This window comes from Macrotis lagotis, chromosome 1 (genome assembly GCF_037893015.1).
Source record: "Macrotis lagotis isolate mMagLag1 chromosome 1, bilby.v1.9.chrom.fasta, whole genome shotgun sequence".
Taxonomy (NCBI): domain Eukaryota; kingdom Metazoa; phylum Chordata; class Mammalia; order Peramelemorphia; family Peramelidae; genus Macrotis; species Macrotis lagotis.
The window spans coordinates 347,752,677-347,780,188 of NC_133658.1; the positions used below are offsets into that span (position 1 = coordinate 347,752,677).

Genomic DNA, 27,512 nt, shown 5'->3' on the forward strand with positions numbered 1-27,512 from the left:
TCCCTATTACTTATGTTATAAAAGAAGAATTAGAACTAAGGGGGAAAAACATGAGAAAGAAAATAAAAAAGAATAGTGAATATACATTCAAACTTAAGTTTTTTCTCTGGATGTGGATAACATTTTCCTTAACAAGTCTCAGAATTTACATTGTGCAAGAATTAGAACTAAGGGGAAATAACCATGAGAAAGAAAGGAAAAACATAAAAGAACATTTAAAAGGTGAACATAGTATGCTTTGCTCTGCATTCAAACTCCATAATTTTGGGGGGTTTTGCATTTTTTTTCTGAATGTGGATGTTATTTCTATAAAAGGTTCCTCAGGATTGTCTTTGATCATTAAACTTCTGAGAGGAGATGCATCCATCATTGTTGATCCATCTCAAAATGTTGCCATTAGTGTGTACAATGTTCTTGTTCTTCTCTCTTCACTCAGCATCAGTTCAAGAAAGTCTTTCCATGCTTTTCTAAAGTCTTGCTACTCAATAATTCTTATAGAACAATAGTACTCCCTAATATGCCTTTACCATGAATGTCATGCCATTCCCCAATGATGTGCTTCTCCTTAATTTCTAATTCTTTGCCACTACAAAAAAGTGCTGCTATAAATATTTTTGTACATCTGGGTCTTTTCCATGTTCTCTTCCAGTATTAGTGGATCAAAGGTATGCACCATATTTATTGCTGTTAGTTCAAATTGCTCTCCAGAAAGGCTGGATCAGTTCACAACTCTACCAACAATGTATTAGAGTCCCAGTTATCCCACATCCTCTCCAAAGTTGGTCATTGCACCTCATAGTTCTTTTACTTTACATATATCTATTCAATAATGATTTGGAGCATTTTTTCATGAGTATAGTTAGTTTTAATTTCTTTATCTGAAAATTGCCTGTTCATATCCTTTGACCATTTATCATTTGTAGAATATATGACCAAATCAGTTTGACTATTATAAATACTCAAGTACAAAGGTCTTTTGAAGGAAGATGCTGTCTGCATCCAGAGAAAGAACTGATAAAAAGAAGTATGTAAATTATATATTACGCACATATAAAAATATTTACATATATAATTTATCTTATGGTAGCCATCTCTAGCTAGGGGAGAGGGAGAGGGAAAGAAAGGTACATGATAACTTCACTATATATTTAAAAGGAAAAGGAAGTTGTATATAATAGAATTGGAGTTTCATATGCAATCATTTTTTTCCTGTACTCTACTTTGCTATGGAAATGCTTATTTAAATTCTCAAGTTCAGAATTTTTTTAAAGAAAGGAAGTGATTGTTTATTTTTTTTTTTAGGTTTTTGCAAGGCAATGGGGTTGTAGCTTGCCCAAGGCCACACAGCTAGGTGTGTCTGAGGCCAGATTTGAACTCAGGTACTCCTGACTCCAGGGCTGGTACTCTATACACTGCGCCACCCAGCTGCCCATTTATTTGTTTGTTTGTTTATTTGGTTTTTAAAAAGGAAGTGATTAATTGAATATGAAAAGTAAAGAGGAAAAGAGAAAAATAATTTCAAGGTTATGGTCTGGAGTAGGAGTTCTTTTTAAAATTAAAATTCTCAATTACATGTAAAAAAATTTTAATATTCACTTTTAAAAATTTTGAGTAACAAATTCTCTCTCCCCCTCCCTTTTATCCCTGCTCCTTGAGATTACATTTGATCCGATATAAGTTATATATGTGCAATCATGTAAAAATATATTTCCATATTAGTCATTTTATAGAAGAAAACTGAAAACAAACAAAATCACAAACAAAATAGTGAAAAATAGTATTGTTAATCTGCCTTCAGTCTCTGTTAATTCCTTCTCTGAAGAATAACATTTTTCATCATGAGTCCTTTGGGATTGTTTTGGATCACAGTATTGTTACGAATTGCTTGTACAATATTGCTATTACTATGTACAGTGTTCTCCTGGTTCTGTTCACTTTACTTTGCAGCAATTCATAGAAGGTTTTGTAGGTTCTTTTGAAATCTTCCTGGTCATCCTTTCCTTTTTTAATACTTATTTCATTTTATTTTTCCCCAGTTACATGTAAAAACAAGTTGTAACATATATTTTTTATACTCTGAGTTCTGAATTTTCTCCCTTCTTCCCACCCCACTCCCCCTCATTGAGAAAGCAAGTTATTTGATATTTGTTAAGAATGTGTAGTTTTGCAAAACATTACCATAATAGTCATTTGTGAAAGTAAACATATTCCTCCCCCAAAATAAAGAAATATCAAGAAAAATAAAGTTTTAAAAAATGCTTCAATCTGTATTCAGATACCATCAGCTCTGTCTTTGAAGATGGATAGTATTCTTTATCTTACTAAGTCCTTCAGAGTTGTCTTGGGTCATAGCTTTGCTGAGAAAACAGTCATTCACAGTTGATCATGCCACAATATTGCTGTTACTTTGTATATAGTATATTTCCCAATGTGTCCACTCATGTAAGTCTTTCCAGGTTTTCCTGAGGGCATCCTGTTAATTTCTTATTGCAGAATATTATTTTGTCATATTCACATACCACAATTTTTTCAGCCATTTTCCCAAACTGATGGGAATCCCTTCAATTTCCAGTACCTTGGCATCAGAAAAGAATTGCTATAAATATCCTTTATACATAAAGGTTCTTTTCCTTCCTGTTTTTCATCTCTTCTGGAATATTGACCTAGAAGTGGTATTGACCTAGTAGTGTAGGCATGGTTTTATATTCTTTTAGGCATAGTTCAAAATTGGTCTACAGAATTGTTGAAGCTTTTCACAACTCCAACAGTTCATTAATATCTCATTTTCTCCCTCCCCTGCAACATTTGTCATTTTGTTTTTCTGTCCTCATAGTCAATCCAATAGGTATATAAGGTAGTACCTCAGAATTGTTCTAATTTGTATTTTTCCAATCAATGAGTTAGGACTTTTTTAATATAGATAGTACTGATAACCTCATCTGAAACTTCATATCTTTTAATTATCAGTTGAGGAATGGTTCTTATTTTTTATAAATTTGACTCAGGTCTTTATCAAGAGAAACTTGCTTCAATAATTTTTCCCACAGATGCTATTGCTAACTGTATTTTCCTCCATCCTATTCCCCCTACCTCCATTTATTCTATTATCTCTCTCCTTTCATCCTGTCCTTGCTCAGAAGTGCTCTGCATCTGACTACCACCTCCAATATGCTTTGCTCCCTCCAATCACCTACCTCCCCATCCTATCTCCCATCCCTTAACCCCTCCTACTTTCCTCTAGAGTAAGATAATTTTCTATATCCAATTGAGTGGGTATATTATTTCCTCTTTGAGCCAATTTCAATGGGAGTAAGGCTTACTCATTCCCCCTCAGCTCCCTCCTTTTCTACACCATTGCAACTGCTTTTTATTATTATTTTAAGTAACTTAATCCATTTTACTCCCTTTCTCCTTTCTCCTAATACATTCCTCTCTCACCCTTTAACTGCATCTTTTTAATATATCATCCCTTCATTTTCAACTCCCACCTACTTTGTTTCTATATGCTCCTTCTAACCACCCTAATAAATGAGAAAATACATGTTATCAGTGTGGTCTTCCCATATAGAAATAGAAGCAATTCAACATCATTACATTCCTTGCAATTTGCCTTTCCAGTTTACCTTATATTTGAAGACCAAATTTTCTATTCAGCTCTGGTATTTTTATCAGGAAAGCTTGAAAGTCCCCTATTTCATTGAATGTATATTTTTCCCCTGAAAGAGTATGTTCAATTTTTCTGGATAGTTGATTCTTTTTGTAAGCCAAGCTCTTTTGTCTTCCAGAATATTATATTCCCAGCCCTATATTATCCCTTAATGTAGAGGTTGCTAAATCTTGTGTTACCTGACTGTGGTGCCATAATAATTGAGTTTTTTTCTTTCTAACTGCTTGCAATATTCTCTCCTTAACCTGGGAGCTCTGAAATTTGGTTATAATATTACTGGCTGTTTTCATTTTAGGATCTCTTTCAGGAGATTGCTGTTTTACTCTCTGGTTCTAGACTATCAGGACAATTTTCCTTGATTGTTCATTTCCCCATTCTGTGACTCTGTTAAGTGGAACTCTGCTTCCAGAGTGGAGGGTGCACTGCCCTAACTAAGCTTTTGAGGTTTTTTTTTTTAAGAAAGATTTTATTTATTTTGAGTTTTACAATTTTTTCTCCTATTCTTGCTTCCCTCCTCCCACCCCCTCCACAGAAGCCAGTTTGTTAGACTTTATGTTATTTACATGGTATACATTGATCTAAGTTGAATGTGATGAGAGAGAAATCATATCCTTGAGGAAGAAAGATAAAGTATAAGAGATAGCAAAATTACATAATAAGATAACTTTTTTTTTCTAAATTGAAGGGAATAGTCTTTGGTTTTTGTTCAAACTCCACAGTTCTTTCTCTGGATACATATGGTATTCTCTATCGCAGAAACCCCAAAATTGTCCCTGATTGTTGCACTGATGGAATGAGCAAGTCCATCAAGGTTGATATCACCCCCATGTTGCTGTTAGGGTGTACAGTGTCTTTCTTGTTCTGCTCATCTCACTCAGCATCAGTTCATGCAAATCCTTCCAGACTTCTTGAATTCCCGTCCCTCCTAGTTACTAATTAGAACAATAGTGTTCCATGACATACATATACCACAGTTTGCTAAGCCATTCCCCAATTGAAGGACAGTTACTTAATTTCCAATTCTTTACCACCACAAGCAGGGTTGCTATGAATATTTTTGTACAAGTGATGTTTTACCCTTTTTCATCATCACTTCAGAGTATAGACCCAGTAAGTGGTATTGTTGGATCAAAAGGTATGCATGATTTTTTGCCCTTTGGGCGTAATTCCAAATTGCTCTCCAGAAAGGTTGGATAAGTTCACAGCTCCTCCAACAATGTATTAGTGTTCCAGATTTCCCACATCCCTTCCAACATTGATCATTGTCCTTTCTGGGCTTTTGAGGGTTTGTGAAGCTGTTTTCAGAGATTCTTCTAGAGATCTGCAAGTTTTCAAATCTTAAATGTCTTATGATCTAAGGAGAGATTTGTACCACTCTCCTCGCCTTTGCCACTGGTCTGTAGATGATCACAAGCACTCCTTTCTGCCCTAGAAGTGTGAAGAGGTTTCAGTGCTCATGGTGGCAGTAAGTTCTGTCATATGATCCAGAGTTCTGCCTCATCTGCTTATCATTTCTTTTTTTTTTTTTTAATTTTTTTTTTGCAAGGCAAATGGGGTTAAATGGCTTGCTCAAGGCCACACAGCTAGGTAATTATTAAGTGTCTGAGACCTGATTTGAACCCAGGTACTCCTGACTCCAGGGCCAGTGCTTTATCCACTGTGCCACCTAGCCGCCCCAATCATTTCTTAGTATAAACTATTAATAAACTATTAATAAACACCCTAAAAATGCTCAACATCAGGGTTGTCAAAAGAGAAATGCAAATTATATTACACATGAAGCATCACTTCATTTCTATCAAATTAGTAAAAATTGGAAAAGATTGATGGAGGAACTGTAGTAAAACAGTAATTTACTGTTGATGAAGCTGTGAATTTTGGGAAACAATTTGGAATTATGAAAGTAAGAAAAGTTACTGAATACTTTCTGATATTCCTACACTAGAGATTCCTCCACTTTGACTACATAATATTTTTGACCACAAGAAAAGACCCATGTATATGAAAAAAAATTCATAATACTAAAGAATTTAATTATTAATAATAACAGAAAGAAAGAAGCAATATTTGTGACCCACAATTGAGAAATGGTTTAATAAATTATAGTATATGAGTGTAGTAAAATATTGCTAATGCACTGTAAGGAATTATAAATAGTGCAGATTCAAGAGCTCAAAGAACAACATACATGGTAGCTATAGTATAAATAATATCCATAAATAAATCAACACAGAAAGAATAAAACTGGTCATATACAAAGTCAATGTTATATCCTGAAGAGATGAAGAAAAAGGGTAAAAACATTACTTGTACAAAGTCAATGTTAAAAAATAAACTATTAAAGTTAAAGAATATATCCCTCTTTTCTTTTTTTTAATTTATTTTTTATTCTCATTTTGTATAAATTTTTTACATTAATAAAATATTCTTGTTTACAAGTAAACAAAATACCGCTCCCCCCATGAATATAGATAGATTTGCTTGGGCGAAAAAAGTAAAGGAGAGAGAAAAAAAATTAAAATTAAAAAAAATGATAGTAATAATTGTAGGTATGTCCAGGTGGCGCAATGGACGAAGCACCAGCCCTGGAGCCACGAGCACCCAAGTCCATACCCAGCCTCGTAAACCCAATAATCACCCAGCCATGTGACATGCAAGCCACCCGATCCCCACTGCCCTGCAAAAATCAAAAGGAAGAAAAAAAAAGACCCAAAATAAAATAAAATAGTAATAATAGTAGGGGTGGCTGGGTGGCAGACAGAGCATTGGCCCTTGAGCCAGGAGCACCTGGGTCCAAATCCAGCCCCAGACACCCAAAGATCACCCTGCTATGTGGCCCCAGGCAGGCCACCCAGCCCCACTTGCCCTGTACCCTCCCCCAAAATAATAATAACAAAAAATGTGCTTCAGTCTATGTTCCAACACCAACAACTGTCACGGGTGGATCACATTCTTTATGATAAGTCCATCACAAAAGTTACTTCCTTATTTTTCCAACGTTGCCATTGCTGATCCCAACTCCCTCCTTTCTTATTTCTCCACTACCATGTGCTATATTTTCTATCTCCTTTTACTCTGACTCTGCTGTAGGGTCACTGAGTGGCACAGCAGACAGATCCCTGGTCCTGGGGCCAAGAAGCCCTGTACCCCCATACCACCCTTAGGCCCAGAATCCACCTGGCCCTATGGTCCTGGGCAGGCCATCCAATCCCAGCCCCTTGCAACTATAAAAGCTCCCTCTACCTGCTCTATTAACTGAGATGGTTCATATGAATATTATCAGTATCATTTTTCTATACATGCAGTTCATCCTCATTAAGTCCCTCATATTTCCCCCCTCTCCTCCAATCTCCATGCTTCACCTGAGTCCTGTATCTGAAGATCAAACCTTCTGTTCAGCTCTGGCCATTCCAAAAGGAACATTTGAAATTCCCCTGGTTCATTGAAAGTCCATCTTTTTCCCTGGAAGAGGACATTCAGCCTTGCTGGGGAGTTCATTCTTGGCTGCATTCTAAGCTCTTTTGCCTTCCGGTATATTGTATTCCAAGCCCTATGAGCTTCCAATGTAGTTGCTGCTAAGTCCTGTGTGATCCTGACTGCAGCTCCACGATATTTGAACTGTGTCCTTCTGGCTGCTTGTAATATTTTCTCTTTGACTTGGGAATTCTGGAACTTGGCTATAATATTCCTGGGGGTTGGTTTTTTGGGATCTCTTTCTCAGGGGGATCGGTGGATTCTCTCCATTTCTATTTTGCCCTCTGCTTCTAGAACATCAGGGCAATTTTCCTGTAGTAATTCTTTGAAAATGATGTCAAGGCTTTTTTCCTGATCATGACTTCCAGGTATTCCAATAATTTTTAAATTATCTTTCCTACATCTGTTTTCCATATCAGTTGTTTTTTCAATGAGATATTTCACATTTTCTTCTAATTTTTCATTTTTTTGGTTTTGAAGTATTGATTCCTGATTTCTGGTAAATTCATCAATCTCCCTGAATTCTATTCTTTGTCTGAAGGATTTATTCTCCTCAGAGAGTTTTCTTATCTCTTTTTCCATCTGGCCAATTTTGCTTTTTAAATCATTCTTCTCCTCAATAACTTTTTGAACTGTTTTGTCCATTTGACCTAAGCTGGTTTTTAGCATGCTATTTTCTTCAGCATTTTTTTGGATTTCCTTGACTAAACTGCTGACTTCATTTTCATGTTTTTCCTGCATCTCTCTTCTTTCTTTTCCCAGTTTTTCTTCCAACTCCCTCATTTGATTTTCAAAGTCTTTTTTGAGCTCTGTCATAGCCTGAGCCCAATTTCTGTTTTTCTTGGAGTCTTTAGATGCAGGAGCTTGTGCTTCCTCATCTTCAGACTAAGTATTTTGATCCTTCTTGGGCTCATTTGCAAAATATTTCTCAATGGTCTTCCTCTTGTTTCTTTGCTTGTTCATTTTCCCAGCCTAAGCCTGTTTTTTGGGGTGCTTCCTGAGCTTTTGGGACACTCCCACAAGGGTCTCAGTATGTGAGGTTCTGTCCTCCCTCCTGGTCTGTGAATGACCATAAGCGCCCCCCTCTGCCACGGGGCTGAGGGGGGGCCCTGTTGTTCTATGGGGGGGCCTAGACTGGGATCAGGATCTGAATGTGGTCAGAGCCCCAGAGTCCTGTTCCAGAGGCAGAGGACAGAGCTCACAGTCTCTCTTCACTCCCCTCCCTCAGCTCAATGGGCTCATGCCCTGGGGGCTCCTGCTTACCAGCTCTGCCTGCTTCTGTTTCTGGGTCTGGGCTGCTGAAAGATCAAGCTGCTGGCTGTGTGCCCTGAGGGCTGGGCTCCACCTGCTCACCCTGGCAGAGGTCCCCCGCTGTTTCCCCACTTTGTGCCCAGTGCTTCCCAGGGTGCAGCTCAGGAGACTCCCCCGCTGCTATGAGCTGCGGCTCCCAGCGCCCTGGGGCTGCCTCCGGGAGGCTGAAGTTCTTTCACTCTGGCGGCCACCCCTCTGGTGGGCCACCCCTCTGGTGGGCCGCCCCTCTGACCCCGGGGAGCAGAGCCTTTCTGCCCTTTTCCAGGTTACCTTGAGTAGGAGAACTGTCTCACTGGGTCCCTTTGTGGGCTCTGTCTCTCGAAAGTTTAGTTAGAGTCCTTAGCTTATGAGTTTTATCAGGGAGCTCCTAAGACTGGATCCCTTCTTGTCGCCATCTTGACTCCGCCCCCCATATCCCTCTTTTCTGTTAACAATTTATAAATTTTTTATAACATGTACTTGGACACAAGGAGAGAGGGAAAAATAATAGTTTAGATGTTTCTTGGGAAGTATCTCTATGTCAAAACAAAAGGCTCGCAAATTTAAAGATTAAATATCTACAATTTCGCTTCCCCTTTTAGTCATTGATTTTATATTTGGGATGATTTCTTCCAAGTTGAGGATGCAATTCTTTAGAGATGTTTCATTTTCATTTCAGATACTCATTCAACAGGAATCACTTCACTCTCTCTTAAGTCCTGTGCGCCAAGAAGTCTTCATAGCCATCACTGACCTGAGGTGACTCAGCAAATCTTCTCTTTCATAGTGTGTTATATTTGGGATCAAAACCATAGGCAACTGACTTGAAGTGGTAATTTGAATACCTAAATACTATTTATGGAAGAAAGAGTAAGAAACATTCATTTATTCATTTAGTAATAGGTCTTTGATCTCATTTAAGGTATCCCTGTAATCAATTCAAAGGAATTTGGGATTTTAAAGGACAATCAGCTTCTGTGGAGCTCCAAAGCCACTTGATAAAATAGTTCCTTTAATGATGTCCCCAGTCAGGAGGTGGCTAGGTGGTGCAGTGGATAAAGCACTGGCCCTGGAGTCAGGAGTACCTGGGTTCAAATCCGGTCTCAGACACTTAATAATTACCTAGCTGTGTGGCCTTGGGCAAGCCACTTAACCCCATTTTCCTTGCAAAAAAAACCTAAAAATAAAATGATGTCCCCAGTCAGTGTGCGGACTTACAAACATGTTAGATGCTGTACACCAATCCACTCTTTTCAGTAAGGCCGAATTGGAAACCTTTCAGCTTTTAAAAAATTTTTTAAAAGGACTACAAGGATAAACCATCACACCTCTATAATTATTCCATCAGAATAAAGAAGAGAGTATCCCACTTTTTAAAAATTTCCATTATTTAAATTGTTCATTTTCTCAACTTTCTTACTGCTATATCTTATCAGATCTGCTATTTCTCTCTTCATAGTTACCAGGATATCAATTTACTGCTTGGATCTGAAGATAAATTTGACTTGTTCAATGTTCTCATTAAAAGCATAATAACACTGCCCTCCATAAAAACTTTAAATATACTTCAAACAGTGATGCCAAGTAGACAATACAACACAGAGGTAATTAGCTGTTTTGTTTTTAAAATCTTTAAAATTTCTGAATCTCAGTGGTAAAATCGCCTGTGTTTTCATTTTTTAGAAACAACCAAATATCATTTAGAGCCAGATGTGATAAGTAGAATGAATGATTAAGCTGAAGTATAATTATCTTGGTTAAAAGTGAGATGTGATGCTAAATTAATGATGAAGGGGCAGCTAGGTGGCGTAGTGGATAAAGCACCAGCCTTGGAGTCAGGAGTACCTGGGTTCAAATTTGGTCTCAGACACTTAATAATTACCTAGCTGTGTGGCTTTGGGCAAGCCACTTAACCCCATTTGCCTTGCAAAAACCTAAAAAAATTAATTAATTAATTAATGATGAATTAATGCTTGCTAAATATTCATAAAGATGGAAAATTCTTGGCTCTGAAATAATTCTTTTCCTTGTCATTTTTCAGTCTCTCTACAGGCATACTTTTCAGGCATTCTGTGAAATGCTTCAATGTTTGGTGATACAAGATCCACATTTAGAAAATCTTGACCAAATTTTGGAGGTAAAAAGGATTTTGGGGGAGTGATAGAAAATTGTTCTTACTTAGTGAAAGAAGAAAAATGAAAGATAAAGAATCATTCTCACTAGAATGATTTGGATTTGGGAGTAAAATAGCAAAGAGTTACTTTTATGAGAAACATTTGGAGATCTAAAAGCTGGTCCTCTTCAAAACATTTCTTATACCTACTTGTGTGGGACTTAAATTACAATTTTAAGAATTTGTTTAATTAGGATAAGGTTTTTACCTCCAGTTACTTTGTTTAAGATGGAAATACTCCTGAGTGGGTTATTTCAAGCTATTTGCAACTAGTTGAGAGCAGGGCACTGAGGATTCAAGGTCTCTAAAAATCACCCAAACTAACTTATTCCTATATTCTTCTACATATGTCTCCATATCATACATATTGCAATCAAATTAGATGATTTGCTCTTTGCCCTTTTCTCCACCTGGAATCAGCTAGATGGTGCAGTGTGTAGCCCTGGAGTCTCCAAGCCCTGAGTTCAAATCCAGCCTCAGAGACTGACTTACTAGCTGTGTGACCTTAGGCACATCACTTAATACTGATTGCCTTGCATCCAGAGCCATCTCAGTCCTGATTCATATCTGGCCATTGACTGGAGGAGAAAGTGAGGCTGATGACTTAGCACAGCCCCCTCATTCAAATACAATTCACTTGCTTGTTATGGCATTACCTCTCTGATATGATCGTCTCTAAGAACAAAGGACAAATATCATCTTCACCTAGAATCCACATCAACAATACCCTCTCTCCTCCCCCCTCTTCCCCCCTGCCATATTTTCTTGAAATTCTAATTTGCCCCTTTCTAGAAAAGATGGCATTTGACATAACTATTAATGAACTCTTAGAATCCCAAATGGAAATGAACAGTGCCATCTATATCAAATAACTTTTATTATAGGTTTTTAAATCAATATCTTGACTTCACTATAAACTTCTGGAGGTCAGAAACCAAATTTTATTCAAATATGTAACACTTAACACAAGGATATGTTTGAAAAAATATTGATCTGATTGATCACTGAATGAATGAAAGATGACTTTGGCACATGAGGAAACACTTCAAAGAGAATATACCTGATTGGGTGCCCCTGAACAGCCAGTGGGTAGCAGGAGGTTAATTGGGAAGAAGGGATGCAGAAAGGAGAGGAGAGGAACCACCAAAGACAAAACTCACTTCTCATCACCAAATTGGTTTCCTTTCTCATAACCCTGGGAACTAAATATGTATGTGTATGTATATATATATATATATATATATATATATATATATATATATATATATGAAAAATTATCCTGTTGAAAGAGAATCTTTAGCCCTATTAAAGATAGTTAGAAAGGTCCATGCTGACAAGATGTCTCTTCATTGGCAACAGGTTGTGGAAACAGGTTGGTGGCATGATATGTGTGGAGGGAGCTTGGCTTGAGAAACAGCCAAAAGAAAAAACCAAGAAGAAGGGAAATCTCTTTCAAAAATACACTCATAAAAAAATCTATCCAAATAGAAAATGAGTGAAGAGTCTGACAACAGGAAATACAACATAGCCATTTATTATGAGTTCATTTCCAAATATAATACCAGAGAGAAAGAGAGTGAGAGAAGCAAAGAAAAATTGCTCAGTAACTACCTTAAACAGACAAATGACACATTTCGAAGAAATTGAGCCAGAATTCACCCTGGTAAAAAAAAAAATCCACAAGACCAAACAGAAGAACATGAACTATACTTTGATTTTTTTCCTGCCTCCCTTTCATAGAATCACAGCATCACAGTTAGAGTTGGAAGGGATGCCACTGGCCATCTGGTCTGTCTTCGGCATCTGACAAATTATTATCTAGCATCTGCTTGAGGATCTCTAATGAGTAGGAACCCCCTTCCCATTCCTCTTTTGGATAGCTTTAATTGGTAGGAAGTCCCCCCCCCCCCCCCCCCGCCAACCTCAGTGCTAAATTTGCTTCTTTCTAACTTCTACCCAAATATACCATCTAAGTTACAAATGAATATCATCATCATCAACAATCTAAACCCCAAAGTAGGCACAGATACCTAAGATACTCTGCTGTGATCTTTCAGCCAAGATGACATTGAACAATGACTATTCTTTGATTTTACAAATTCAACCCTTTCTGAATCCTTTTAATTGGATTATCATGTGGTCTGCATCTCTCCATCTTCTCCACAAGAATAAATCAAATTCTTTGCTGACATTTGAGTAAACTATTATCTCCTTCAATCTCTTGATCTCCTAATTTAGTAACCTTTTCAAAATAGGAATTAAAGTTAGTCTCTCATCTCTCATTTCCATATCTTTGCACTAGTTATACCCCTCATCTCCTTATGGAATATTTAATTTCCTTTAGGACACAGCTCAAGCACTATTTTCCTGATCCTAGCCCCCAGCACAAAAAACTTCCAGTGCTCTCTCTGCCTCCACACATTCTATTTTAAACTACCCTGTTTTTGCTTTATATTCTTTATACATTTTTTCCAATAGAAGAGAAGATCAAAGAACAGGGATTGTTTCTGGTTTTTGTCATAGTGTCTGTAGGTACATAATAAATGTTTGTTGATTGACTTGTTCCTGAAGAAGCCACACTGCTTCTTTGTATAATTGAACATTTCTTTAATGGCTTATTACAGAATTTTTCACAGAATTGGAAGAATCAAGATGTCAAGTTTACTAGCCAATAATTGGTACTCTGATCTCTTCCCTTTTTTGAAAATTGTGATATTTGCCTTCAATAACTTCTATTCTACCAATTTTTCAAATATCATTGACAGTGACTCAACATTATTATATAAACCAATTCTTTCAGTACCTAAGGATGTAGTTCATCTGAACTGGATGATTTAACTCATCAAGCACAACTAAATGCTCTTTTTAAAAAAATCATGAATGGGGCAAATATTATTAAAAGTATTTTTGAAATTTAACATGTTAGTTTCAGCATAGCTTTTATCTGTAACCCTTTCTGAATTTTCTTATACTCTTAGCTGTGTATTTTTTAAAATAACTCTGGTTCAATGATACTTTTCTTCCTTTTTTGGAGTCATTACTATCCCTACCCTCTTATCTCCTCTACCCCTCAAAAGTCCTTATAACAAATGAGTATAATGAAGCACAACTAATTCAAATGTCTCATTCATTTAGGTGCTCTCTTATTCTCTTCTTACTTTGCTTACGTCTCAGTGCCCTATAAAGTTATTTGTGGTTTTTCATTTCAAGTGGAAAAATCATTCTTGGCAGATAAAGCAAGAACATTAGAAAAATCTAATGGTCCTGTGTTCTCTTGGTTGTCCATTATCATCATTGTGTCTTCCCAGCATCTGTCTCCCCTTATATCATTTAAGTGATATCAGTCTCAGTCCTTTCTGAGTTTTGGGTTTGTTTTTTTTTTTAGGGTTTTATTTTTTTGCAAGGCAGTGGGGTTAAGTGGCTTGCCTAAGGCCACACAGCTAGGTAATTATTAAGTGTCTGAGGTCACATTTGAACTCATTTGACTCCAGGGCCAGTGCTCTATCCACTGTACCACCTAGCCTGTCCCCTTTCTAAGTTTTAACACTCCTGGCAGTATTTATTCAGGATTGTGCTATGGCCTTTATCTCATCCTCTGAAATGCTTCCATCATCTATACATTTCTCATTCAAATCTAAATTGGTCCCTAATTCATTAGCTTTTGTGACTTAAGAATTTCATTTTGAAGTTTCCAATCCCTACTGGGCTACTTCTCTTGAAGAGTTTTAAATTCATAGAATACTTACCTACTCTTCCTCTGAACCATTGAGATTTGCTGTCTAAAAATCTAGGTATATATCAGACTGTGCCCAGTTTTCCTGTCCTGTTACGAACTCTCAGAAAGAGTTGTCACTTTTTCACAATGTTCTAAATTCATCCATATATTAGTGAGAATAACATCCAGGATAAACTTTGTCCTTAGTTTGGTCTTCAACTTTTTGAAGGATGAAATTATCATTAAGGAAAAGCAGAAAATTACTAGTTACTTTGCTAGAGATTACTAAATCTAGTAGATGTCTTAGATGTTTAAACTTCTTGTTACCACTATATACCCCTTGTTACCTCTATTGTGAACTGCTCATTGTTTTCCTCTTTCTGCCCATGTGGTCTTAGTATACTGTACTGACAAAACCACTTCTGTTCCTCTCTCATCTGATCTTCAATCCAAATGCTCCTTGTTTTCAGGTCCTGTATTTCCTCATTGAATATCCTTTCTTAACATGTGATACTGTCTCACTACTTTCCTTCTACCTCACCTAATTTTTTTGAAGAAGGTCTTTCCATTCAGAATCATATTTTAATAATAGGCTTCATTCTGCCAAGTCTCACTGATACTATAAGATTAAATCTTTCCATTAGGACTTTTTTCTTCTTACTTGATGAAATTTTTCACAGTTTTGCATCAAGATTTGAGTCCATGAAATTTATAATAATCTCTGTCTTGGGTTTTGTTTCCTATGAATTTCTCACTGTCTCAGCTTCTGTTCTTTTCTACTTGTTATAGCTATTCTTTAAGGTATCTATTTTCATCCTTACTTTTTTTTAAAAAAAGTTTCAGTCACTTTGAGTAGATTTATAGGGTAGAGAATTAATGCATCCTTTTTGTTAGATGCACTGCATTCTTGGTTAAGTCTTCTCATTCTTATTAGCTGTGATTCAGGTATATATCTCTGATTCTCAAGACATTTCATTAGTCATCAGTTAAATATCAAATCAGTTTCTGTCTTCTGTGTCACTTGCTAGTGGACAAAAGTAGAAGAAAAACATACCCCTTTGGGCTTCAGTTTCCTGTCCAAGACTTCATATTCTTTGGCCATACATTTTTAAAAAGTTCCTTGTTATTACCCATTTGGTTCAGTGAGGTTTTGGAAGCAATCTTTTATGTCTTGGATACTGCCCTGGTAGCTCTGGGAATTCTTGTGTAGCTCTTGTGATTCTTATTATTTGGAATGTACTTCCTCTGTAGACAGTTCACTACTCCCTTTTTTTCCCAAAAGAATTTCATATTTATTTTTTTCTTTAGTGTACAGGGAGATAGTGGTCAAACCAGTTTAAAATCTAACCAAGGGATTTGAAATGATTGAGTACAATCTCGATACCAGATGATACCTTGCTTGAACAATGTCTTTCAGTGATGGTTAATTCATTTCCCCTTTCATTTGGTTGCTAAAAGTGACTTTGTCCCCTATGTGTGTCACAACTTACATACTTGTGTATTCAAAATAACAAAATAATAATTAATTATCTTGGCTCAGATTCTACTCCTTGGAATAATTATCTCTTTCCCTCATTTTTTTTACCTTCCTGTATCCAGCCAATTCAGACTGGTAACATATATATATCAGGTTAGTATGAATAGGGTTAAAAATGAAAGTAAAACACATTCTGCTACTTCTTGCATAGGGACCAGCCACTTCTCCTTGCTCCCCCTACTCCCTCCCCATTCTTCTGTGGTATGGAAGGGATTGCTCCTTCATAGATCACTACCAACTCTCTCCATAGGAAAGTTCCAGAATCTACCTCAATCACCTGACTCTTTGGGAAATCCAGAGAGGTTCAGACAGTGAAACAAAATTCCTTTAGGTTAAGTTTAAAATCTTGCAAAAGAAAAATCAAGTTGGAGTTAAAATTTGCTGAAACAAATTTAGGAACAAGTATTGAAGAAAATTGTCAATATGGAAAATATAAAATCTGAATAAATCAAGAGAATGAATCTATAACACACTGCTTCAGTGGAAAAAAAATCTGCCCCTGCAGATTAACTGGAGAAAATAACAGGAGCAGAAGTCAATGAATTATCCAAGGATAATGCAGAAAAGAGAGTCCCTGAGAGCAAAAGCAGTTTGTTAAAAAAAGTAGTTTCCAATCTGGATATCAACACAGAAAAGTTAAAGCAGTAAAGATCAGAGAAGTTACCGGTTACCAATTCATTAGACAATTCTTATTACCTCTCTTCAAAAAGGGAATAAAGAAATAGTCACAGTCCAACTTCCTGGTGAAGGCTGTTTATTATAACCCTTCCCTCAAAATGCTTTGGTCTTAGTCTCTGCTAGAACTTTATACTAATAATATTTGAAGCATTAAGGAAGTCCTGGTAGCAGTAGATTGATGGAGACTTCAGGAAAGGGCTTATTCTGTGTTGTTTTCTTGTTTTCTTGTTCCTTCTGGAATCTGATCAGGGGTCTTGGTGGATCTGAGATGATAACAGGATGACCTGATTTCCTAACTGCTGCTAATATCATGACCTGCAGAGCTTGATCTTGCTCAGTTTCCAGATGTCCAGTTTTGTGGCTCCTACCCAGGCCTGACAGATCATGGCAGCTTTTGCAGTGTATGGCCTCCATTGTCTTCCAAAGGCCTCCAGAGGAAAGTGACTTTTACTTTTGTTTCTATGGGGATGGTGCTGTGCACAGAGTGCACAAAATTAAGAAATGCTTGTTGACTTGAATTGAGTTGACCTAGGTTTTTCTTTCCCATAAACAGCTCAGCATCACTTGAAGTGCTTTGCTTCTACTCTTCTCTGCCCCCACCTATACACCTGCCATGTACTCCCTGAACCAAGTGGTGGAGTTCTTTGAAAACTATTCTTTGGATGCTTTTTATATTCTACCTCACCATCACTTCCCAATAACAGAATCTCACTTCCCCCAACAGAATTCTCTCCTATGTCAGAGAAGAATTGTTAAACAAAATAAGCCAATGCGGCAATTAATATTCACAACAGGTTATACTATATAGTCTAAATTATTTTATCAAAAGGAGAGATGTGTATTCTATTATCAGTTCTCTGAAAACAAGAATAGACATTGTTTTCATCCATTATATCTGGGTCAACAATTATTTTTATCATGTCAATAGCACTGCTTTATGGGTACATAAAAGAGTAAATAAAGTGGGCAATACACAACTTGTTCTTTTAAATCAAAGGTCTCAGTTCTTATTCCTAGCTGTATTTATAGAAATTAAATTTCATTTGCCCTTTTTCTATTGTAGGATACACATAGTATTTCCCATATTCCTCCCCTTCAGTTAATGTCTTCTACTTCAACTTCTTGAGACTGGAAGAAAAGAGTCATTGTCTTTTCCATTGTGACTCCTGTCTTTCCCATGGTAACTCAGCCTCAGTACTGGAAACACCAGTAAGGAAGGAAGGGGAGGGGCAGAACTAACTTTTCTCTTGATGGCATATGCTTAGTTTTGTAAAAATCTATACTGGTTCTTCTCACTTTTCAGTTTAGAGTGTCACATTCTAGTCTCTTCATTCTTATTATTGTTGAGTCATCTTGTGAAATACATAGTATTTTCTTACACATAAATTGCTTCATAGCTACTTTTAATATTTCACATGAAAGCTCTAGAACTTCATGACCCCATTTCTAGATGATTTAAATTTCTCATTCCATTATGTTATCTTCTTTAAAGAATATGTTGATTTATTTGCATGCTTCCTTGTTTATTCAGTACTTCTGAGTGATTTTCTTGAATAATTTTCTAGAATGTTATATTCAGACTTTTAATTTTTTCTTGAATACCAGTCATTCTCAGTTTGTCTTGCTGAACTCTGTCCTTTATTGCTAGTTTGTAGTGATTCCTCTGTTTGTTCTTTTGGCACTGACTTCTTTCTTCCTATGCCATTTCAGTCTACTGCCTCATTGAAACTTTGTGTTGTCTTTTCTGTCTTTAATTCATATATCAATCTTTTGAATTCTTCCTTCTATTTTACAGATATCATAGCTTCCTTTATGTATCTTTTTGCTATCTAAACTACCATGGATGTTGTTGGCTGCTGAGGCAGCCAGAGTCCAAAATTATTGTCGTCTTACCTTTTCATTCCAGAGATTATGCCTGGATTTCTTTTGTCCCATAATATTTTTATAACTCTTTGTTTATTCATTTCTTTAGTAATTTTGTTTTACTGTGAAGTTTTTTCTTTTTTAGTATTTCTTTTCATCCCATCTTTATTTACTGTTCTTTTGTGTTGTATCTTTGCCCCTCTTTTAAGGTGCTTTAGTTACTCAGTCATCTGACTGGAACTTTCTTCGAAAAGGTTTTGTTAAGTTTAAGTTAATAACAGAAAGGATAATAGAATTAAAGAAAAAAAATCCTTACAATTAAAAACTTATAAATGGACCAAACTCTCCAGTTAAAAAAGCTAAAAGAAAAATGATTTCTTAAGTTCCAAATTTGGAACTTTTTTTTAATCACTGAAACATTTGGAAGGATTATTAGAGACACAGCGAGCTTGAGTATTCACAAATAAAAGGATTTTTACAACAAAAAGAAATGCTTCTAACTTTAAAAGATAAGACACCAACTAGAGAAATATGTACAGTAAAAATATATATTTAAAGTTCTGACTACCAGAATCCATAAAAAAATCATTACCTAGCTTTGAAATTGATGATATAAATATTCTACATTGGAACAATGGTCAGTGGAAATTAAGGGACAGTTTACAAAGGAGAAAATAGAAAATGTGCATAACCATGTAGAAAGATGATCAGATTCCCCAATAATCAGGGAAAGTCTAATCAAGGAAACTTTATGCTCAGCTAGAATGAGAAAAATAGCAAACATATATGAAATTTAATACATTTCTATGCAGAAGTAAATGTTTGAATATAACAATCACAAAACACCTTTTAATCCTTAGTAGAACTTTGCACTCAAATATTAAAAAATTAAAAGAACTGATAAGAGAATGTAAAGGAGAGCACATCTGAGGCTTGACCACAGCCTGGAAACAGCTTTGGTGATGCTCTATAGCCACAGTATGGAGGGGCCCAGGATTTGGGAGGAAACTCAAAGATGCCCCCAATGAACTTTTTTTTTTTTTTGCAAGGCAATGAAGTTAAGTGATTTGCCCAAGATTACACAGCTAGGTAATTATTAAATGTCTAAGATTGAATTTGAACCTAGGTCCTCCTGATGCTCTATCCACTGTGCCACCTAGCTACCCCCCCCAATAAGCTTTTGTAGGGATAGTATGATATAGTGGAACATGAAGTTCCACTATATAGACATGAAGTTAAAAGATCTGTGTTTGTGGCTTAGTCTTTGTACTTGCTCCAATTGACATTGGACCGGTTAATTTATTTGTCTTAGGTTTTTCATCAGTCAATGGGACTAATGTCCCAATATCATCTGCCTCACAAAGAGTGTTGGAAGATTCAGATATGATATATGGAAATTCAAGTCTTAAGGGGGAATATGATAGCTGTCTTCAAATATTTGAAGAGCTGTTACATGAAAGAAAATTGATTGTTTTGTTTGACCCCAAAGCATAGAACTAGGAACAATGGGGGAGAAGTAGTAAAAAAGACAATGTTAGGTTTGATGTAAGGAAAAACTTTCTCACAATACAGCTCTCCAGGAGTGGAATAGCCTGCCCTGGAGGTAGTGGGTTACCTATCACTTAGGATTCAAAGAAAGGTAGGATGGCTCCTTATTGGGATTCATCTGCAAGTATGGACTGGACTAGACAGTTCCTTTATAAATTTCAAATTCTGTAATACTGTATTATGATTTTCTGTCACTCAGGATTCTACAGTAACGTAACGAGTGTGAACTTAGCCCCAAGTAAAGATGACCTAGGTGCTAGAAATTTCTTATTTTAAAAGTATTGATTTGTGTCAGTAAAATGAAAGGAAATCAAGGGATACAATATGTTACAGGCTTAAAAACTACACAACAGAGTCCTATTAGCAGTTGTTAGACATCTGTGGACTAATTCTTTCACTTCAGAATTAGTAGACAGTTCAGGTTGTAAACCAATTTCTCTCAAATTAGGGTGAAACTGAGTTTAAAGTACTAATTTTGTAGTTAAAATGAGGGGGGAAATGAAATGATTATTAGTGGAGGGGAAAGGTAAATGAAGAAGTTTTGACCCTTGCCCTAGGCACCAAAGATATTATGAAATTTTGGACTCCTATCCATATGGAAAGTGCATGAGAGAGATGATCTCTCTCACCCCATAAAAAGCAGTAATGCCAGCCTTTGCTAATAAAGCATTTAATACTTTTAAAAAAGAAGTTTCAAGTCTCTTATTTAAGTCAGTTCTCACAATAACCTTTTGAAGTAGGTGAGATTATTATCCCCATTTTATAAGTAATAAAATTGAGGAACTGACTCAATATTTAGTGATTCATTCAGAGTGATCCTGCTAGTTAACTGCAGACTCCTAACCTCTGCTCTTTGTACACTTAGCTCCTATTCCAACTCCATAGCTTAACTTCTCAATTCAAAAAATGATATTTATAGAAGAACATAAGGGGGTTCCTGCTTCCTGCTTCTCATGTGAATTGAGTAAAGGTAATTTAGGGAATCCAAATGTATATCCCATTTCATTTGATTAATACACTTGCTCTCCTTTTTCCTATAGCACATGGAGCCATGGTTACAGTCAACAAAAGACCATGAACGAGAGAGAGCTACAGCCAGCATGTCTCAATTGTTGGGATGCTTAGATAGACATCTCAGCTTACAAGTAAGCAGCTTTGAATTAGGAAGTGAAATGGGTCAGAAACCATCCTATCTTTGAGAAAATTTTCTTAATAAGATTATATTAACTTCTTTATTTTTCTCATGAAAAAGATACTATACTGTTTCCTTACTTGTCCACTGAAATGATACACAATCCGTACCACTTCCTTTTTTCCTCTATTCCAAGGCATAAAAATAAGTGACCTTTGGACTCAAATGACTAGACTCTGGCTCCAATAATTGAGTTCCCTTCCAAAATCTATACTTGACTATTCTGAATAGAGCTGTCTTCTATATCTTTCATCTTGGCTGATTGAGTAAGACAAATCTTTCTTGGGACTCTTGCATCCACTTAATCCCTTCCTATTCCATGGAATTTCTTATCAAGGGATTATTTCAGAAACAGATTAGAAGCACAACTCACCACTACCTTAGCCTCAAAGGTACTAAAATAAAATGTAGATTAAATGTGTTGTTTTAAATTCTTTCCTATTAGCCACCAAAGAGCTATGTTTCTCATTTTTCTATGACTACCTCAAAAAAGGCCCCTAGATGTGAACCCCAGTAAGGTATTTCCTTTCTGAGGTGTGGGAAACAATGATATGGGAGTGATCAAAGGAGATCACAGCCCCCAGAGCACACTTGACAGTCAGCATAGTGAAACAGGAAAAAGTACTAATTTGGAAGTATCTACATTCAGATCCTAGATTTGCTCTTTACTAGCTGTGTGACTCTGTGAAAGCTGCTCAACTACTCTGGATCTCAGTTTCCTCATCTGGAAAATGGAGAGATTGAACTTAATGATCTCTAAGGTCCTTTCTAGCTCTAAATCCTATGGATGTTCCTATGACCAAATTGCTGACATTCTAGGAATGTGGAGGTCAAACTCAGGGAATTTAGCTAAGAATCAGTCTAGTAACATAAACCAAGATCAGCAAGCAAGGCCCAAATAGTTAGTTACCAAGATGATTTTAATGAGGGAATGAAGTGCTCATCTTACATGAGGAGTTCCTTGTTTTCAGACTGCTTGTTGAGTGTGGGTGGCTCTGGGAGTCAAAGAGCTGTGGAGCCAACCTGCCTTTCCTTAAGATGGAGTCATGTCACTTGTGACATAAAACTTGAAGTACAATACCAGGAGAGCAAGTCCAAAGAGAGCCCATGGTGCTAACACATTCATTTCTCTTTTCCCTTTACATTAGCCTCCTTTGTTGTTTCAAAAACTTGGGAACCTGGTGGCTCTGATGGCCCTGCTCTGTGGAGACCCAGTGGAAGAGGTGGCCCAAGAGGCTGCTGAGGGCACCTACCACCTGTTCAACATCACCCTGAGGCTGAAGAGTAAGAAAACACAACCCCAGCAAGACCTCAATGGTTTTATCTCTTCACCTACATTCTTTCCATTGCAAAAAGCTTTTTTTTTAAACTAGAAAAGAGGACAGGCAAGTCTAGCAGCTACAAAATGGAGACTGAGCAGCAGTCATAGGCTGAGAAAAGTTTAGGCTACTAGAGTCTGCTATCTACATATCAAATTGCAAGATGGTTCAATAGTCAAACCTATCTATATGACTATATGTTATAGTGAGATAATATTGCTGGAATCCATGTTAGAATACCCGTATTTGAATCCCAGCATTGACGCTAGGCATTTTGTGATCCTAGGCAAAAATCTGCTTGTCTCAATTCACCTTACTTTCTTCATTTGTAAAATACGAATAATGTTATCTTTATCTGCCTCTCAGGGCTGTTGTAAGGAAAGTGTTTTTATATACTTTAGATGGCTTTAGAAAAATGGGTTTTTGTTATTCAATATGTATTTATTAAGCACCAATTATATGCATAAGCTTTTTTAAGTAGATTATTCCATTCTTTATATAGCATAAAATCTAATTATCATTGTCAAATATTGTTATGTCCGTGCTGGGCCTAGGGGATAAAAAGGCAAATATCAACAGTCCCTCCCTTTAAGGAACTTATTTATTTCAGGAGAGGAAGATCCAGACATACACAGAAGAGTAAAGAGAGACTCTATACAAAAAAAAAAAAAATACAAAGCCCTTTGTGGGCTGGTAGAAGCACTAAGTACAAAGGAATCCACAAGGGCTCAGTATAGGAGGTAGCATTTGAGCTGTGTCTTGAAAAAAGCAAGCACATTCAGGGGCATGAGGAAGAGCTTGCCAAGCCTGGGGGAAAGTCAGTACAAAAGAAAAGTCACAGGAAATAGAATTCGGGGACCCAAAAATGAGCAAGAGCATCCACGTGGTTGGGATGGAGAGTACTTGAGAGGGAGTAAAATGTGATGTCAATATAGTCATATAACTTGAAACTAGATAGTAAATGGGTTTTAAAATTCCAACTGGAGCAGTTAGTATTTTATCCTAGAAGCAACAGAACCACTGTGATGAATGGGGTCATAATAGTGCAAAAGAAGCCACTACATCCTGGGGTTCTCTGCTAATCAGCAGGGTACTGACCTGGATGGTTGTGCTGGCCAAACTTGGTTTAGAAACAAATAGAAAAGGCTATATCCACTCTTTCCTATTTAAAGCAAGTTTCCAGTATGGGATCCCTCTTCTTTTCATATATTGTCATCTTATGCCTCTCTTGTCCCAAACTCCCCAGACCAAACTCTTTCTGCCTCATGTATACACATTCCTCCATCTTTCCTACCGATACTTTGCACTTTAGAACTTGGTGCTGACAGATTGTCTCTGTAACAATTGATAGCCCAATTAGATGTGGACAGTTTCCTATCTGTAACTACCTAAAGAAAGCTGGTAGACAATTGCATATGTTTTTAGGAGAAAATAAAATCATAGTTTTAAAAACACTACAAATTGAGCATGATGATAGTGATCTTCAGTTGTGAATTAGATGAAAATTCTCAGATACTAATTTATAAAATCTTGAGAAAAGAAACAAAGAGAAAATTGCAACATTGTCCATGTATTTTTCAGGTTTCACTAATAATACGAGGAATCGGTCAAATATAAAAGAAGCAATTAAAAAATGCAAAGAATTCCCAGAAGTCTACAGCACTAAAGAGTTCTACAGCAACCCCCTCAGAATCGCTCAGGTGATTAACATGATTTGGGGAGGCAGGTGCTTGGTCATTCCCAACACTCCTCATCTAACTGGTCTAATTGTCTTTGTTGGTTAGAACATGATTGCCAAGATTCCAGGTTGTGGGCAACTGCATAGAAATGAACTAGGCAATTCTTCTCTCTGACCCCTGGCATTTGAGTCATGTATATGGGCAAAGTCATTAGGAGAATGGATGAAAGAAGGTGGAAGACAGTAAAATCACAGAATAAAAAAAAAAATTCACTGACTCCCAGATATGTGACTTCATAGGCCATCTAGGCCAACTTGTACCTAAGTAAAAATCCCTCCTTAGCAAATTTAAATATCCAGTCTTTGCTCCTTGAAAATTTTTTTTTCTAAGAAGAGATCCTCATGAAATTAGCTCAAAAGTAGATCATGTTTCATTATGAAAGTCAGTAGGTTTCTCTTTGTATAGTGCTGTGTATTAGGGAATAAATGCTATGTAATTATGATGAGTCCAGTCAATAGATTAGTATGTATCACTGAATGTTTTGAAAATGTTTACCTAAAAGATTATAACAAAGAGTTAACAGATGAATCTAAAACAGAGATTTTTTAAAATATTTGTTTTTCCAACTACATGCAAAGGTAGTCTTTTATTTTTTCTAAGGTTTTGAGTTTTTACATTTTTCTACCTCCCTCTCTTCCCTTCTCCCTCCCCTGACAGAAAGCAATCTGATATAGACTCTACATTTATAACCTTATAAATCAGAGATTCTAGGACCCTAGACCCTGAAGGATAGATTTTTCAAGGGTATGACAACTTAGTTGGGAAAAAAAAATTAGATCTTTATTTTCACTAACATCTAAATGAAATTTAGCATTTCCCCTTACTTAAAAATCATTATTCTGAAAAGGATCATAGATTTTACCAAAAAATCAAAAGGGTTCATGATGCAAAAAAAAAAATAGTTAAGAACCCCCAGACTTGTTTGAATATTATAGAAGCGCTTCTCTCTCCAGCCCCCACTTTTGCTTTTAAACATTTTCATCTTTCTCAGTATCTGGGATTCAAAATTTTTGGATTGACTTGACATGACTTTTTCTAAATCTAAACCTTTTTGTTCAAGCCATGTTTCTAGCCTCTTGCACCTTGTTAGACTCCTGGCTGTATTGGAAAGACCACTAGCCTGACAGTCAGAAGATCTAAGTTTGATTCTTAGGTCAAACACATGTGATCCTGAACAAGTTACTTCATCTCTGTTTCTTGGTGTTCTCACCTTTAAAGTGGAGATAATAATGCTTATACATCTGCTCCAGGTTCACTACAAATAAAGCAGTTTTGTGAAATTTATATAGCAATGTAGGAATTAGCTTTTCATTTATATCACATTTTATGCTTTTCAGGATGCTTTAATCATATCATCTCATTTGATTCTCACAAAAAACTTGTGAGGTAGATAGGGTAGATATTATTCTATCCATGTTCATGGATCCTAGGTTAAGAATTTCTACTTTAGACTCACCTATTAACTCCTTGTTATTAGAGCCTTTATTCTTGAAACTTCTAACGATTTTTTAGAGATTAAAGAATCTGAAATTCAGAGAGATTAAGTGATTTGCCCAACTTTGCAGCTAGTTGATGGCAGAGACAGACAGAGCTAGAGATCCAGGCTTTTGGTTTGAGGTTCTTTTATACCAGACCTTACTATTAAGAATTCATTTCTCTTAATGTATTTCAGGTCTTTGAAGTTTTTCTCAATCCAAATGAACTTGTTCAGTTTATAGTCACTACCTTGGATGGGCTGAAAAATCTGAAACATCCTTGTACTCAACAATCAGCAGGAAAGTTGCTGGTGACATTGGTCAAATGTGCTGAAACACGATTTGAGAAGGTAAGAGATTCGTGGGAACAAAGCTCCTGAATCAGAAGCAAGTTGTGAGGATCCTACCACTTAGTTGCCTAGGTCAAATTTAAAGCTTATAGTCTCATTTGAAACTAGATAATTAAATCTTTATCTCAGAGGATGGAATATCAGATAGCTGCTAAAGGACCCTGGCCCAAAACTTTACTAGGACTTTACCAGTGTTCAATATTTTTCATTTCATTCACTAAGTAGGCATTTGTTGAGTTCATTATGTACATAGTGAGAAAAATATAAAAGAGATGTAAAATAAGAACCTCACCCTTCAGTTATTTATAACCTCATTGGGAGAAAAAAATTAACTCACATATATGTTATATTTCTGTATATAAAATAGGACAAAGAAATAATTCATTTTTCTGTCTTGTCTGTTATCTTAGTTCTAGAGGCCAAAGGAATGGCACTAAAATTCAATTATACACAGTAGTGAAGTTTTAGTTGCTTCTTGTTTTCATCTCAGGTATCGGACATCATGGAAGCTATTTGTGTCCGGCTGCCTGTCATCAGTCAGCCTAGTGCCCGCCAACAGGCCATGAGCATAGTGAGCCTGTTCATCTCCAAGCCCAAGTATACAGATGTAGTGCTCAACCACCTTTTGTTTTATCCAATTCCATTTGACAGGTAAAGAAACTCTCCAAGAACTTCCACTTGATCCTTAAGATCACATAAGGATTTTGAGGGATAGTAGAAATAGAAACAATTTTATAAGGAAACTTAACTATGCCTATATTCTTGGTAAATTTAATATATATATATATATATACTTCACATTTATAGTATAGAATACACACACATATATAGACTGTTAAATAGTTTGTATATTGATAGTTCTGGAATTCTGCTTTTCTATATTCTCAACTATTTTTATTATTGGTCATATCTGTGTATTAAATGATATATTTTGGGGGAAGAAATACTTAGTTCTTAGAGGCAGAATTGTGTAGAAGATAAAGAACTGACTTTGGAGTCAAGAAGATCTTTGCTCAAAACCCACCCTATCCATACTAGACATGTGACTCTAATAGATTACTGAATCTTTTAATACTATTGGCAATTCTCTAAGACTGTAAATTCATTGGTAGGAGTTTCCTCATATTCCTTACATGAAATCATAGATCCATTCTTTGTCTCTATACTCTATACCTTTTGCGAATTTCAAGTACATTAGAAAGCCTAATTCACCAATCTAGGCCAAGAGTAATGTGTTACATACACACATTTACTGTACACAAGGTGCTGCATTATGATTTTCAATCAGTTTACAATAACATTTGGTAAGCTGAACAATAGGATCCTACTTTCCTCTACTAATAGCAAGTTTCTCCTTAAAGTACAATTGATTTTAACCTCTAGCTGTAGCCCTTTGGGCAGCTGCTGCTTTTTCTGTTGTGTCTCCTCCCATTCCACATAGTTTTTAAAAGGTCTATGCCTCCTTACATGCCTGGAGTTTTCCCTACTTCAG

General features: G+C 36.3%; 1 protein-coding gene across 1 annotated transcript in view; it reads left to right on the plus strand.

The window, feature by feature from the left end:
* MROH8 (maestro heat like repeat family member 8) overlaps positions 1 to 27,512 on the plus strand; it is a 72,186-nt gene that overhangs the window by 20,973 nt on the left and 23,701 nt on the right. Inside the window, exons 6-13 of the mRNA XM_074201983.1 lie at positions 9,111 to 9,190; positions 9,891 to 10,035; positions 10,473 to 10,568; positions 20,986 to 21,090; positions 22,286 to 22,421; positions 24,038 to 24,156; positions 25,868 to 26,020; positions 26,511 to 26,671. Coding sequence (XP_074058084.1) covers positions 9,111 to 9,190; positions 9,891 to 10,035; positions 10,473 to 10,568; positions 20,986 to 21,090; positions 22,286 to 22,421; positions 24,038 to 24,156; positions 25,868 to 26,020; positions 26,511 to 26,671 — 995 coding nt within the window. The remainder of the gene's footprint in view (positions 1 to 9,110; positions 9,191 to 9,890; positions 10,036 to 10,472; positions 10,569 to 20,985; positions 21,091 to 22,285; positions 22,422 to 24,037; positions 24,157 to 25,867; positions 26,021 to 26,510; positions 26,672 to 27,512) is intronic.